Source organism: Scatophagus argus, chromosome 13, assembly GCF_020382885.2.
Source record: "Scatophagus argus isolate fScaArg1 chromosome 13, fScaArg1.pri, whole genome shotgun sequence".
NCBI classification, from domain to species: domain Eukaryota; kingdom Metazoa; phylum Chordata; class Actinopteri; family Scatophagidae; genus Scatophagus; species Scatophagus argus.
In genome coordinates, this window is record NC_058505.1 from 1,459,820 (window position 1) to 1,475,147 (window position 15,328).

Here is a 15,328-nt window from a genome sequence, read left to right on the forward strand (position 1 = left end):
TGTTACCTGTTAGGTCACCCGCTGAATGAGCCCCTTTTCTGGATCAGGTTTGTCATCCAGGTCCTCGTCAGAGTCTGGAGACAGTGAGAGGAAACAGCAGAAAGCCTTCAATTAGGAAACAGACTCTCAACAGTTTTCATCTGAAGTATGAGGACATTAAGCAGCGCGGCATCATGGGAGTTGTTGTCCTCATCGTTAAAGACGTAATACAGAGACTCTGCATTAAAACGTCTACAAACGGCCAAACCTTCGTCACATATTTAGATTAACAGTTCAAATGTTTCAACGGTGTTCAAACGCAGAGAAACGTGTGATTTTCCTCCAGTCGGTGGTGCGTTTCACTTTCTGTCGCTGTGGCGTCCAGGAAGTCGTGAATAAAACTTTAAAACACGGACTGGCAGTGACTCAGGAAGCGACAGACAAGTAAACAACACGTGTTCAGTCAACAGACCTGCCACAGACTCCGGCGGAGAGTAAAACTGTCCGTCAGATAAAGGACCCGGACACATGAGAGGAGCTCGCTCTGCGGCGTCCGCGATGGACAGGAACCCTGAAACACAGGCAGGAGGACACGTGAAGGGACAGCAGGGCGACGGCTACGTCCTGCAGCACAGCGTTAACCGTACCAGTAGTATTCGCAGTATAAGTACAGTATCAGTTAATTAAAAAATAGTAGCAGTACTGGGTAAACAGAATACTAGCGAGTATTATTACCAACCATAGCAGTAAGCGTTACAGTAGCAGTAGAAGAGGTATCAATATGTAGTAACAACAGTTAGCAGTAGTAGTGATACCAGTGGTACTGTTGGTAATAGTATTAGTGGTAATCATACTATTAGCAGCAGCAATAGTTACAGTATATAGTGAAAGTATATACTTTTTACTGCACTGCACTTATCTGACAGCTGAAGCGACTTTTCAGACCAAAGGTTCAATGAAATAAAAGAACACTTGATAACTTAAAGTGGTACTTTGAGTGTAGAACTTACTTTAATGTATTACCAGTAAGTAATGAACTGAAATACTCAGAGGTTCAGCAGTAGTTGCAGTAGTGGTGAGAATGTGAGCAGCAGCAGTACTGCAGTACTAACAGCAGTACTCACTGTTTTCATCTTCGGCCTCCTGAGGCAGAACCTTGAAGTCCAGGAGCCAAGTTTCAATCCAGGCCAACACGAAGGAGATGATGGGCAGCAGGTACCCGAAGGCCCCCTGAGACAGCAGCTACACACACACACACACACAAGCAGAACTAATCATCATTTTCTGCAGCACATCTATAATCACAAAACTACAAATCTGAGGACAGAGCGAATAAAACACATGAAGTTCGGTCGTTGTTGAGTCTCACCTTTGATAAGATGACCTTAACGATGAGGAACGCGCAGCTGATCGCCGTGGTGATCTGTGCAAACACAGGAAACGCTGATGAGAGACGCCCACGCTGCACACATTAACCTCGAAGCGGTCAGATCTTAGACCATTTCAGAATGTTGTTTTGTGTTTTAGCATGGTTATACACTATATGGACAAAAGTATTGGGCCAGCTGCCCATCACACCAACAGAGACTTTAATGACGTCTCATTGTAAACACACAGACAGCTTTGCAGCTCTAACAGCTTCCACTCTTCTGTGAAGGCTTTCAGGCCACAAAGTTGGAAGCATAGCATTGTCCAAAATGTCTTGGTGTGCTGAAGCATTAAGATTTCCCTTCACTGGAAGTCAGGGGCCGAGGCCAAACCCTGAGAAACGGCCCCACAGACAGGGATGTCTGGATACTTTTGTCCATGCAGTGTATTTTAGAATGTTAAGATAATCCTTTATTTGTTATGTTTTCACTTTGTGCTTTAGCAGTTATGCTTGACCCTCATTTGTTCCTGTATTAATTTTAATCCTGTAATGTAATCACACTTTTTTGGTATTTCTTGGTTTTGCTTTTGAAATTTCTAACTTCTGTGTGACAACTGAAATATAACTAAAGTTAAATTAACGTGTAGACACTGGCTTTTTTAAAAAATATATCTAAATGTAGGAATGATTGTAAGGCCTTGTGGTGACAATAAAGTCTTATTTTCATTCAACAAATGACCCCCCTAATCAATCACGTGCAGGAAACAACACACAGTCGTGGGGCAGTCGTGGATCAGCGGTTAGGGTGTCGGACCCGTAACCGGTGGATCGCTGGTTCGATTCCCCGTCCCGGTGTCCATGGCTGAGGTACCCTTGAGCAAGGTACCTAACCCCCACTGCTCCCCGGGCGCTGCACGCGGTCGCCCACTGCCCCGGGTTTGCTGTGTGTGTGTGCACGTCACTTGGGTGGGTTAAATGCAGAGCACGAATTTCGTTGGAGTGAGTTCCCTCCAATGACAAAATATGTCACTTTCTTTCATCTTTTTTCACACACAGCATGCAACTTTTAACCCAGCAGCGCCCTCTGCTGGCACACACAAACACATGCAGTCAAATCAAAACTCACCGCGATGGCCCACCAGTGGCGAAGCTTACAGACGGCGTAGGCCAGGATGAGGGTGGCGAACCTGAAAACAGCCAGGAGCTGAGGAGGGAGGGAAAAGAAGAAAGTCAGAAAGAGGAAACACAGCAGAAAGTGAGCAGCGACAGGATGACACAATCACAAATGGAGAATCGCAGGCAGGAAGGAAGAGACGGATGGAGAGAAAAACAAAGATAAGAGGAAGAAAAACGAGCTGATCACGTGTGATAAACATGTTTTTCTTCTGCGAGGGCTTACAAAAATGTCAAAGAAGGAGGCGTGGTAGTCGTACTGCAGGACTTCTTTCTCCAGCTGCGTCTTAATGCCGCCGTTCACCTGCCAAACACGAACACAAACTGCAGGTGAACACACTCCAGTCTTTGAGCATGAATCACCACCAAAACATGTAAACACTGGGCCCAGAAACAGAAACACTGCAGCTCCTCCCTCACTTTGACCTCACAAACAGCTACAGAGCCTGCATCTCTTCATTCGGGCAGTGCTGCAGGTTACCAGGTGGACTTAAACTTTTGTCAAGAGGAGCAGAATATTTTGGTTCGAGGGCCGCCTTTGGCCCACGGGCGTCACGAGAATCCTTCAACGTTTTAGGACTCGAATGAAGAGGCTCTCTGTTGAAATGACAGGAACGCCGAACTGTGACGAGGCTGAACTGAAACCATCTAGCGGAGGTGGTCTTCACATCATCAGGAAGCTGTGAAACACTACAGGAAGTCAACAAGAGACCCAGAGGGGGGACGGCTGCTGGCTGTCGGCCCCGCCTGGCTGGATGCGGTTCACGCAGGCGGTGGTTTTGTCAGTACGAGTGGAATGAAGCGCCTGGCAGGAAGGGCCGCTTGTTGTTCAGACTGATGTGGTGACTAAACTTTTTGGTTGTGGGATTTCCCAGCCCAGCGGCGTGTTTACTGTGTGTTTATGAAGCCTTTAGTTTGAGTAATTATCGTTCTTCGCCCCACACACACACAGCTTTTGGTGTAGCGACAAACAGAAGTAGAATCACATCTAAAAGTTAACAAATATCTATTTCTGATAATAGAACAAACCCCCCCCAGCCGACTATCAGCAGGATGGTTCTCCCTTGTGAGTCGGGTCCTGCTCAGAGTTTCTTCCTGTTAAAAGGGAGTTTTTCCTTGCCACTGTCTGCTTGCTCGGGGGTTCAGGCTCTGGGTCTCTGTGAAGCATCTAGAGACAATTTTGACTGTATAAGGTGCTATATAAATAAATAAAACTGAAATTAATATGCAGTTCAGACAAACTGATGTAAGTTTCCTTCTGCAGATGTACAGAAAAGATAAATGTTCTTATGTGAAGCTGCTAACAACAACTTGAGTTTGAATGAAAGCATAGCCCCATCCAGTTCTATTAAATTGAGATGAACAGCACCACAGGTAAGAGGAAAATGTGTATTTTTCTTGGATTTTGGGGACATATTTTAAAGGTTCCTACTGGCTAAAATAAAGGCGGCCGCGGCCTCTTAGTGCTGCCACCTGCTGTCCTTCTCTACAGCCTGCAGCGCAGCACGAGTTTGTACAGTTAAAGTGAATGCTTCCAGTCATTTGGAAACGGGCCACACTGAACCTTGTGTCGGGTTAACATGCAGCGTCTGTCCTCTCTCAAAGATCTTTAACGAGCAAAGGCCACATTCTCCCAGTGAAGCTGGTCCTGCTCACAGTTTGGACCCAGGAGCTTCAGCATTTGGATCCAGCAGCAGGTGGGAAAAACAAGGTGCACCAAAGGCTACAGCTGGTGCTTCAATGAGCCACACACATTTCTAATCATCACTACACATCCTATGGAAACATCAGGTCAGTCTCTGTACCTGCACATAACTCAATATCAACGCAGTCAGGCTGGGGCCAAAAACCCTGATACCTCCAGATCCCCCGTGCTGCCGTAGGGCCTCAGAGAGCTGCTGCACACTCTGATTCAGGAGCAAAGATGGTATTCAAGTTAACCAGCGCTGCTTTGACAGCCTGACTCTGGTCTGAGGGACAACCAGACGGCTCACACTGAGTCTCCACAGGCGGATTCCCAGAAAGGAAGGAAACCCTGAACACACATTGGAGTTCCGGTCCGACGGGTTTACAGTGACGGAGACACGAGTTCAGCATCAAGAATGATTTACCGTTAGCAACGTGTGTGTGTGTGTACACAAGAAAACCATTTCCTCATTGACAGCACAAAGTTTTATAGCTTGATGACCTCAATTCAATTCTCCAGCAGCACCTGATTGGGTTTCTGTTGGGCCTTGACACCATTCAAACCAAACCACCTGATCATAAAGCCATCGCTGTGTGTGCGGTACATGAGGAGTGATGCTCGCACAAAGTGACACATAACACAGAGCAACACACAATGAGCGACGTCAGCTGACTCCTTCACCTGACACGCAGTCTGTAAAACGTCAGAATGTTGTCAAGTGAAATAAAATCAAACCCACTGAAGTCCACCATGCCATCCTCCTTTGGTAAGAGTCCAGTTCTGTTCTGTTCTGTTTTCTGTTCTGATGTTCAGTATGTAGCACACAAACACAGACAGGTCTTACATTGAGCTCTATGATCCAGAGCAAGGTGATGAACAGGAGGTCGAAGGTGACGAAGAGGCAGAAGGTCCTCCTCACGTCCGAGATGCACTTCTTCTCCCCGGCTTCGTACGACTCCACCCTCGCACATGTGGGCGTGGTGCCGGCAGAACCCACCCCTCTGCCGGTCAGCCGGGAATCGATGCTGCTGCACCGGCTGTCCATCCTCGGCCACGCCCCCCGAGCAGGGCCAGCCCCGCCCACCGGTCAGCACAAGGTGGTCTCGGGTAGAGTCAGAGGAGGCGGGTCATCGGAGCAGGAAACCACGCCAGTTTACGGGATGTGGACTCAATCTGCGGAGGTAAACGTCATCACTGCATCTGCAGGGAGGATGAAGCAAAAGGTGAGAAAACATGATGACATCCAGGATCATGTTCAGTTAGCCTCAGCTGATCCGTTAGCTCGTCGTCTGGTTCGGTCGAACAGCCTGTAGCTTTACTGTACTGGTTCACTCTCATCAACCTCATGATATCAACCCTGAGCAGATTAAAATACCGACTAAGTGAGTAAACTAAGACAGAGAATTAAGTGGAATTGTTGAAAATGTTGAAATAAGAAAAACATTTCCATGTTTTCCACTTGCATTTGACTGGCAGCAGTTGCTGACTGTGTGCTCTGCTAGTTGGCACAGTGATGCTCTTTGGGTATTATTTAAACTGTATAGCTTCCCAATACACTATATGGCCAAAAGTATGTAGATACCTGAACTTTACACATGTACACAACATGATGTTTGAGGAAGTGAAACTTGTTGCTTTTCTGCACTAACTGTAAGTCGATCTGATAGGAGGAAACCAAAACGAGAGCAGACACACAATTCAAGCAGATTTTCTCTCTCATTATAAATCAGTTGTGTGGTTTCATGTGATCTCAGAATAGCTTTCCATAAAAAATAACTTTCACCGCTTTGTACCTTTTAAATGACTCGTTCTGAAGTTTTGCAGTTAAATATAGTGTATATATATATATATATCTATATATATATATATAGTATAAAAATAGATCTCAGGATTTTCATTTTTATACTATATATATATATATATATATATATATACACTCTATATTTAACTGCAAAACTTCAGAACGAGTCATTTAAAAGGTACAAAGCGGTGAAAGTTATTCTTGTTGAACTGCAGGTTATTATAAGTAAGCTTATTTCATAGGAAAATGAAACAAAGACCTTCCACTGCTTGCAGCTTCCTCTTCGCATACTGATTTGACTGAGCACACATTTTTTTAGGAAAGATTTTCCATGACAAAATTTCAGGATTTCATGTTAAAGATCAATCTATTCAGAAAATCACAAGTTTAGATTAGCTGCTCCTGATTGGCTCAGACAGGTGTTTGGGGGGGAACTCCGCGGCTTCACCTCCCAATCGCTACTGCACAGACTCTGGCTCCAAATGACGTCATATACCGTACTGCACTGGTGAGAGCTTTCATTCACAAAATAGAAAATTAATCTGCATCTGTTGATGATTAATTATTTAAATCATTGCACAATAAAACGCCAAACACCTGCTGGCTCAAGCTTTTCAAATATGAAGACGTGTCATATATACATCTAAATGAAATATCTTTGGGTTGTGCACTGTTGGTGAGACAAAAACAGCGATCTGAAGACATGACTGTGGGGTCTGGGACGCCGTGATGGATATGGTTGGTACTTGAGATAACGCGCACTGTCTCAAGGCCCACAAACTGCCCAAACCCTTGATGACACCGCACTGAAAACTTGAGGGAAATGTTCGTGGGCGCTGGCTGAGGCTCCTCAGCAGCCCTGAAGCCGTAAGAGACCGCTGAACGTGGATGCTAAGCCACAGTGGGTGAGCTAGCAGCAAATTAAAGCTGCTCTGGACGATGCTTCCCTGCACCACTTTGGCAAAGTGAAGCTACGGATGACAAACTGCAGCAGGAAGCGCAAAGTCCAACACCGTCTGCTTCGGCAAAAACACGAAAAGGAGGCCAACAGGACCACCAGATTCCCCGGCACTCATTTCACCTGCTTAGCCTGGTGAATTTATGAGATAATGAACATAAGACAATGAAATAAGCCGAGGCAAACACTCACAGCGCAGCTAGGACGCCGTCCGAAGATGCGCTAACACCATAGAGCTGTTTACCAGCATCGTTCAGTTCACCTGACAGCTAGCTAGCTAGTTAGCCGGAAGACGTGTACTAAAACCCGGTTTTTAAAGGTCCCATTCATGGTTCTTACCTTTTAAATTCGCTCCTTGGTGTATTTAAATTTTCTGAATCAGCTCTCCGGTTTCGGTTAGCAAGTTTCAACCACAACAGGGCAGACGAGTCATCTGTTTCCTCCTCGTCTTCTCGGACAGGTCGGAGGTGGGGAAGACAGAATGAAAATGTGACGCAAAGGATTCTGGGACATGTAGTCGTCCGAAGTCTGACTGACCTTTACTACGATTCACCATGGCAACGGCCAGTGAGAGAAAAAACGCCCCCAGTTTTCGTCCGTCCAAGCTTGATGCTTAATCATTTCACACGTCAATACTGGTGAAAAGGTATTGAAACTAAAAATGAAATATTAAAACATAATTCAATCAGGTTAGGTTTAAGTGTGACAGGCTTACGTCTGACATGTTAAACAAAGTAAACACCATTCAGGGGTTATTTCAGTGTGCAGCAGCTTCATCACAACGTCCTCATCTGTCCTGTTTCATTAGTTAATTGAGGCTGAACAAAGTAACATTTGACGGGAGGAGACTAACGATCCAGTCTGCGCCTCAGAATTCCCTCCGGACGTAAACGCAACTCCCCTCATCAGCAGACTCCTCAGTGAAAGAACCTGCCGTTCTAACGGTGGTTACTGGGTCGATCTCTGCTAAAACGTGCGTGACTTACTGACTGAATGAATGAATGAATGAATGAGGAAATGAAGCAGCGGTTCGGCTCTATAAATGCCAGGAGACAGACAGAAACTCGGGGTTTACTGAAGAAAATCTACCTCTGACCAGGTTACGTTCACAGACTGAGTCACCACGAACCGCCGGCAGCACAGGCAGACTTCGGGGTCAGGAGCTTCAGTAGTCTCAGGCTGCTGAACCAGAACAGCAGAAACTTCACCGGCCTGAACTGTCTAAGTGGTGAACCTCAGAAACCAAAGGATCGAGAGCAGGATGGCACCTGTCTGTGCGCTTCCTCATCTGTCTCCCTGCATGTCTCTGTCTCAGGGACCGACAGAGAGACACCGCAGTCTGCTGGTCGAGACCGGAAAGGACTCACAGCAGCTGCTTCAACAGCCCAGGAAAAGATTACAGCCGTGATGTTTCCCAGAGGAGAGACAGACGCGTCGGTGGTTCTTCCACAAAGAGACAGGAATATAATGTTTATGGAAATGTATGCGGGCGGCACGGTGGTTAGCACTGTCGCCTCATAGCCAGAGGGTTCCAGGTTCGAATCCCGGTCTGGGCCCTTCTGTGTGAAGTTTGCATGTTCTCCCTGTGCCTGCGTGGGTTTTCCCTGGGTTCTCCGGCTTCCTCCCACAATACCAAAAACATGCACATTAGGTTAATTGGCTGCTCTACATTGCCCCCTAGGTGTGAGTGTGAGAGTGTGAGGTTGTTTGTCTTTGTGTGTTGGCCCTGCGATTGACTGGCGACCAGTCCAGGGTGAACCCCGCCTCTCGCCGTAGTCAGCTGGGATAGGCTCCAGCTCCCCCGCGACCCTGACGGATAAGCGGTATAGAAAATGGATGGATGGATGGAAATGTATGCACCAATAAGAAATATGTGTAGTAAATATAACTGAATTGTGAAAAGGATGTGTTGATTTGCACGTAATGTTTTACTTTTCGCCTTCATATACGACTCGTCTGCATTTACAGAGTTTATTAATGTCACACAGTCGTGTCTTGCATAAGCATTCAATGTCGGGAAACAACTCAGAAAAGAAAAGTTTGCGTTTTGCTTCCTTGGCAGAAATAATAATTTGTCGACAAGCTGTGAGCGTCTCCACAGGTCCTCCTCCAGTCATTCAGATCCACTTTACTTTGGGGCTTTGATTTCAACCTGCTGGCAGAACAAATGATGCACAAACGAGGTTCTCTAAAGCTGTAATCATCATGACCACAATCAATAAGGAGATTCACTGTTTTCTCTAAGAAGGAACAAAGAATTTTCTTCTCGTCTTCATTCCAGGCTATCAAACACGGCTGATGGAGAATCATGTTCAAACATTTCAAACACGAGTTACTTTCTTCTGTTAAGATGGATGAGGACACACAGTGAACGTTCAGATTAGTACGAGTCAAGAGCCAAAATACCACCAGCAAAATCAATAACTTATCAAACTTAACAGGATCTTCTGACTGACAGAAGGTTGACACCACAGACCGCCATGTATGACACAGTTAGAAAGTTAGAAATAACATTTTACACATAACTCACATGAGGCTGTTAGCCTCCTGACTTCCTCTGGCAAAGCAATAAATGTAAATGTAATTATAAATTTCCTTACAAAAGTACAAAGTGGTGAGAACAAAATATTGACAACAATGTTTGACTGACAGCTGATCTCAGTGCAGTGAAGAGACGCCACAACAATCAGCTCTCAGCAACAAACATGAAGACAAAATGAGTTGAAGAATTAAAACAGAATTGAACCCACAGCCCATTAAAGGACTTCTGTCTATTTCAGTTTACAGAACTCAGCAGTGTCTCCACAATCATAATAAAGTCTAAGTCCAGCATAGAGAGGCTGAGTGAATGTGGTCTGGACTCTGTGGAGGAGAGTCATGGTTTCAGAGATGCTGTAGAAGGACAGAATACCTGCACTGTGATCCAGGTACACTCCTACTCTGGAGGACGGAGGACCTGAGACAGCAGTTTGGACATTGTTGTACCAAAAATTATAACTGTTTTTGTCACAATATAATGACCAAGATTTGTTGTTTGACCCAAATCCACATTCATGTCCGCTCCCTGATCTGCTGATATTCTTGTATGCGACTGCTACACGAACTCCATCTCCTCTCCACTCCACCTCCCAGTAACAACGTCCAGTCAGACTCTCTCTGCTCAGGACCTGAGGCCAATTAGTGAATCTGTCTGGGTGATAAGGATAAGACTGAAGTTGATTCATTCTTGTCACCTTTCTGTTCCCCTCAGATAATAACAGCTGTGTGTTTGCTGTGTTTGGATCCAGTGTGATTTCACATGAATATTTTAAGAAGGCAGCTCTGGTCTTGGGCTCTGGTTGTGGCAGTAAAACATCCACTTCAGCCTCTGAGACGTTTGTCCATGTGTCCCTCAGGACGTCCTGTAGTTTGTCTCTGAGCTCTGACACAGCAGCCGTCACATCCTCAAAGTATCTCAGAGGACGGATGTTGATGCTGGATGAGTGTGTGGACTCACTGAGTGCTGACAGTGAGGGGTAGTTGTGTAGAAACTGGGTGTGATCCTCTGTGTGTGAGAGCTTCTTCAGCTCAGCGTCTTTCCTCTTCAGCTCAGTGATCTCCTGCTCCAGCTTCTCCTGAAGCTCCAAGACTCGACTCACTTCAGTTTGCTGCTGGGATCTGAGCTGCTGCTTCACATCAGAGCTTCTTTTCTCCATGAGACGGATCAGCTGAGTGAAGATCTTCTCACTGTCCTCCACTGCTTTATCAGCAGAGCGACTGATGGCCTCCACCTCCTGTTGAAGCACCTTCAGGTCTTTCTGTCTGTCCTGGATTCTCTGCTGGATGTTTTGTAGACTCACCTCGACTTCTCTCTGCCTCTCAGTCCTTTCTGCTGCAGCTGACACTGTGTCGTGGCCTTTATGTTCATCCACAGCGCAGAGATAACAGATACACTGCTGATCAGTACGGCAGAACATCTTCATCACCTCATTATGACGAGAGCACATGTTCTCCTGGAGCTTCTCAGTGGGCTCCACCAGCTTGTGTTTCTTAAACTGAGCCACATCATAGTGAGACTGGAGGTGTTTCTCACAGTAAGAGACCAGGCAGACCAGACAGGACTTGAGGGCTTTCAGTTTTCTCCCAGTGCAGACATCACAGACCACATCTTCAGGTCCAGCATAGCAGGAATCAGCAGGAGCATCTTGGAGTCCAGTCTTCTTCAGCTGCTCCACTAAAACTGCTAACATGGTGTTTTTCATCAGGACAGGCCTCGGTGTGAAGGTCTGCCTACACTCAGGGCAGCTGTGGATTCTCCTCTCATCCTCTTCATCCCAGTGGGTTTTAATACAGTCCATGCAGTAGTTGTGTCCACAGGGAATCGTCACCGGATCCTTCAGTAGATCCAGACAGATCGAACAAGAAATTGTTTCCACCTGAACTCCTTTCTGCGCCATTTCACCTCTCAGCAACAACGACTGTTTGGCTTTCACTTTCATCAAAAGTGAAACCAGTCTGAGCTCTGATCTAAACAACATGTGTCTCTGCAGTGAATGAGGCCTGTCAGCTCCTGCACTTCACCACCATGTTGGTTCCACCCATCTTCAAACTGTAGATCTGAAGGGGAGGGAACAGGAAACATGTGGACAGAGAGGAGCTGACTGTGTTTGAGAGCAGTAAGAAGGAGGAGGCTTAGAGATCCTGTGTGTTTAACACGTGTTTACAATGGAGCTCATTTATCACCTTAAAACACTGTTCACTTCAGCTCAGAGGAGGTAAACTCTTTTCATAATCAGGAGGTTTGGAGATGGCTCCACAGTTTTCAACAGCAGCTGATTGGTCCGCTAATTCAGATTAATCAAACTTTTCATTGATTACAGTCAGTCAAATAGAGTACATGACAGTCAGTCTCTGCTGTAAAGATACTGAAACGCCAACAATGTAATAAAATATGATGAAACTGTTTTAGATGTTTCACATTTAATACCACAAATTTAAAGAACCTCCTATGCTATGACAGGTTACCATCCAAAAAATTATTAAACTGAAATCAGAGATAAATTTAACATATTGCTTTTTATTATTATGCAGTTCTGCATGTGGTTTGTACAGCTGTATAGGCCGTTATCCAGACACACCTGGGCAGGTATAATCAGTGTTACTCACTATATTTCATTGATTTCAGTGTTTCAAATGTGTTAGAGTGGAGAACTATTGAGTTTTGTCATGCTAATGTTTCTGACGCGCTGACGTAAGGCGTAGGTTTGAGTAAATATAAACAGCTCTCTTACTCAATTGTGAGGCTGTTCTGTAAAACAGAATTTTCTAACAAATGATAAATATAGCAACTTCTGATCAATCTATATCAATTTCAGTCTTAAATTAACAACTTCCGGTTGGCCACACCCACTTTCGAGCTAAGCCACGCCTTTTCCGAGAAACAGAAACAGGTGTGCTTGCTCAGGGGGGCGGGCCTTCAGAGCTTTTCACCTGCTGCTTTCTGTTTAGCTAGCATTTTCACTGCTGTTTCTCCCTGTAACTCAGGTCTCTGGTTAGCCAGCGCAGGTAAATCAGTCGTGTGTGGACATGTGAGCACAGCTAGTTTTTGTGAATTGCTTTATTGCTAACATAGCCCATCTTGATCTGGGGTCTGCCCCGAGGTTTCTGCCTTCTTAAAGCCAGTTTTTCCTCGGGTTCTCTATACTACAGTTTAATTAGAGAGTTTGGTCTCGACCTGCTCTAACTGGAAAGTCTCATATGAGATAACTTTTGTTGTGAATTGGATTAGGGTTAGGGTTAACCCTAATAAACTGAATTGAAATTGAACTGAATCATCATCAATCAATCATGTGAGAAAGTGAAGCAGGAAGTGATTTCAGACTCAGAATGCTGTTGAGTATCTAAGGTCAAAGGTGAGGCTTCAGCAGTCCAACTCGGCCATCCTCTGGGGCCGAGCCGATTGGCAGGTGCTGGGCGGGGTGAACACGTCAGGGTCGCTGATGCCCAGCTGGAGGTTGAAGAAGCGGGTGGAGGTGGTGACGCTGTTGTTCCTGGTGTAGGTCTCCTGCACCGGGTAGCAGTCCTTCAGGGTGTAAACACCCACCCAGGTCTCGTCTGGTGGGGACACGAGCAGACATTAAGGAACAAAGTGCTGGATGAAGAAAAACACTGAGTCAAAGATGCTCTGAAATGTCATTTATATCATCAGTGGATCAGATTACTCTGTGTAATGAGAAGAGGATCGCTCACAGCATTAAGACCAAACTCTTCAGCTCGCAGCTGAAGAACCGCACGTCTTCTCAGCAGGATTCAGCAGAACATGGACTCTGATTCATGTATGATTTTTTAAAGGTCGGTGGTGTAAAAATCTCTTTATCAAATTAGAAAATCTTCTAGTAGCACCCCTTGATTTATATAAATTTAAGAGACTTCATTTGCTTTCCAGTGGTGTTCATAGCTTTTTGAACCTGCATGATTCAAACAAATGCACCGTGGTGTTAAAAACCAAACTTACGTTTGCGTGCCGGCTTCCTGTCTGACCACTCCTGAACCTCCACGTTGTCCCCAGGGCCTCCGATGAAGTACTGGTCCTCGAAGGTGGAGTTGTCTGGGATGTCGAAGGGATCCCAGGCCTCCGTCAGGGCAATCTTTGAGCAGTCCTTGGTCTTCTGATCAATCTGGAACATCACCGTGTTCTGGTACAAATAAATGTACTCAAAAAACCTGGAGCGGACGGAGAGAAAAACAGTCATTGACACTTTGGCCCCTCAGAGGCAGCAAAACGGGATGAACATCTGAGATATTAGTACTGTATAAAGCTGTTTTGGTGAATATGTTAGCATCTGACAAACATTCATCGAATATTCACTCGCTTTTAGCTCTCTTTTGGTCTCCACCGACTTCTGAGAAAAATATCTGCTAAATGTTCCACTTTCTTCACCTGCTGGTTTCTGTTTATGTCTGCTGGACAGATAAAGATCAGTGTCGGCCCACATCAGTCGATCTGTACATCTGATGAGAGCTTGTATACTGAAAACAGCTACTGTTGTATATTTTAATTTCTGTAAAATGTGCCAAAGCTAAAGCCACACTGCTAACTAAACAGAGCAGAGTGGATTAACAGGCTTTGCTCTTGTTTACCGACCAGATAATATTTCTCAACTGCAGACTTCGGTCCTGGCAGAGTCGGTGTTGGTTTAGTGCTTCACCACTGCTGCAGTCAATAACACACACTTTCATACGGCAGCTAACAGGGCTGCACTGCAGGGCCGTTACAGGACAGTCACGTGGAGTCGATTCAGAGAGTCCAGAAGGGCGAAAATGCAACAAACTATTGTTCATAGACTCTTACTGTAAATGAAAGACATGCACTGGAAACGTAAATATTCTTTATACAGGTGTTAAAACAGCTTATAACTTGTGAGTAACTGCTTGCTAATGTTCTGTAGCTCATTACAGAACATTATTAAGAACAACTGTTGGGTTGCCAGGTTAAGAAAACATTTTGGACTAATTTTGTGTTAAATGTCTAAATATATTTTTAAAATGTATTTTTGTGATTTTATCATTAATGCAATTATTTTTATTGTTAAGTAAGATAAGCTATTAATGCAGTAATTAATACAAACAAGGTTTGGGTTGCCAGGTTCTTAAAAAAACATCTTTGACTTCTCACTTGGTGGAACAGGACTGCAGGGGATTCGTTTAATGTTTAAAACAGCAGACAGACCAACAAAAAGCAACGCCAGCTCAGGTGATGTTTCACAACCTGGCAACCCAAGTTAGTTCTTCTTAATGGCTTCTCACTGATCTACGGCTTTAACAAACCAATTATCAGCACTGATAAGGCCCTTAATAACTCTATAAGATGTGCTTCATCAGAAAGTCTGCAGTCCTGTCATTATTATTGTTGTTATTCATTTATTTTTTATGCTACGCATGTTGGTACATTTCTCAGACGGATCTTACCTCTGACACGGGGTGTGTTTCTTGTTCTGCTGCAGGACTCGGATCCTCTGGTTCAGGCCGTCGTAGGAGACGGCGGCCCGGCTGTTCCTCCCGGTGCTGTGGTCGTACACCACCCACCGGCCCTCCCACTGCAGCGGGGCGAGGCAAGGCCCGGCCGCCCGGGAGCCGCCCGGCCCGCGGAGGCCGAGGACAGACGCTCCGGCAGCGGCCAGGAACGCGAACAACAGGCGGCGCATCGTTTGTGAAAAGCGGAGTCCCGTTAGCTGATGTTGCCGTTATTATTATGGAGAGCGGACTGCACCTGCTGCTGACCAGCGGGCTTTCCGGTTTGGGTTTTCAAAATAAGTGTATGTGTGAAGTTTTTAAAGCTAAAACCCATCATATTAAATAAGTATGTTTTATGGAAAACATAAA

At 45.3% G+C, this 15,328-nt stretch overlaps 3 protein-coding genes across 4 annotated transcripts in view; all 3 read right to left on the reverse strand.

The window, feature by feature from the left end:
- Window positions 1-7,464, reverse strand: part of stard3nl (STARD3 N-terminal like) — an 8,231-nt gene extending 767 nt beyond the window's left edge. The window contains exons 1-8 of one of the 2 annotated variants that reach the window (XM_046408000.1): window positions 7,307-7,464; window positions 5,053-5,408; window positions 2,748-2,825; window positions 2,475-2,552; window positions 1,349-1,402; window positions 1,104-1,221; window positions 452-550; window positions 7-74 (exon numbers count right to left, since the gene is read on the reverse strand). In XM_046408000.1, the coding sequence (XP_046263956.1) occupies window positions 10-74; window positions 452-550; window positions 1,104-1,221; window positions 1,349-1,402; window positions 2,475-2,552; window positions 2,748-2,825; window positions 5,053-5,253 (693 nt within the window). In that variant the 5' untranslated portion in view covers window positions 5,254-5,408; window positions 7,307-7,464 and the 3' untranslated portion in view covers window positions 7-9. The remainder of the gene's footprint in view (window positions 1-6; window positions 75-451; window positions 551-1,103; window positions 1,222-1,348; window positions 1,403-2,474; window positions 2,553-2,747; window positions 2,826-5,052; window positions 5,409-7,306) is intronic. The other variant, XM_046408001.1, reaches the window with a different exon arrangement.
- Window positions 7,465-8,924: 1,460 nt separating this feature from the next.
- On the reverse strand, window positions 8,925-11,617 carry LOC124069143 (tripartite motif-containing protein 16-like). Its single transcript, XM_046407973.1, has one exon. The coding sequence runs from the start codon at window positions 11,482-11,484 to the stop codon at window positions 9,739-9,741; it is 1,746 nt and encodes a 581-aa protein (XP_046263929.1). The 5' UTR covers window positions 11,485-11,617; the 3' UTR covers window positions 8,925-9,738.
- Window positions 11,618-11,909: 292 nt separating this feature from the next.
- On the reverse strand, window positions 11,910-15,242 carry epdr1 (ependymin related 1). Its single transcript, XM_046408003.1, has 3 exons — window positions 14,915-15,242; window positions 13,461-13,669; window positions 11,910-13,060 (listed from the first exon to the last, which is right to left on the reverse strand). The coding sequence occupies exons 1-3, from the start codon at window positions 15,148-15,150 to the stop codon at window positions 12,867-12,869; spliced, it is 639 nt and encodes a 212-aa protein (XP_046263959.1). The 5' UTR covers window positions 15,151-15,242; the 3' UTR covers window positions 11,910-12,866.
- Between the last annotated feature and the right edge of the window lie 86 nt (window positions 15,243-15,328).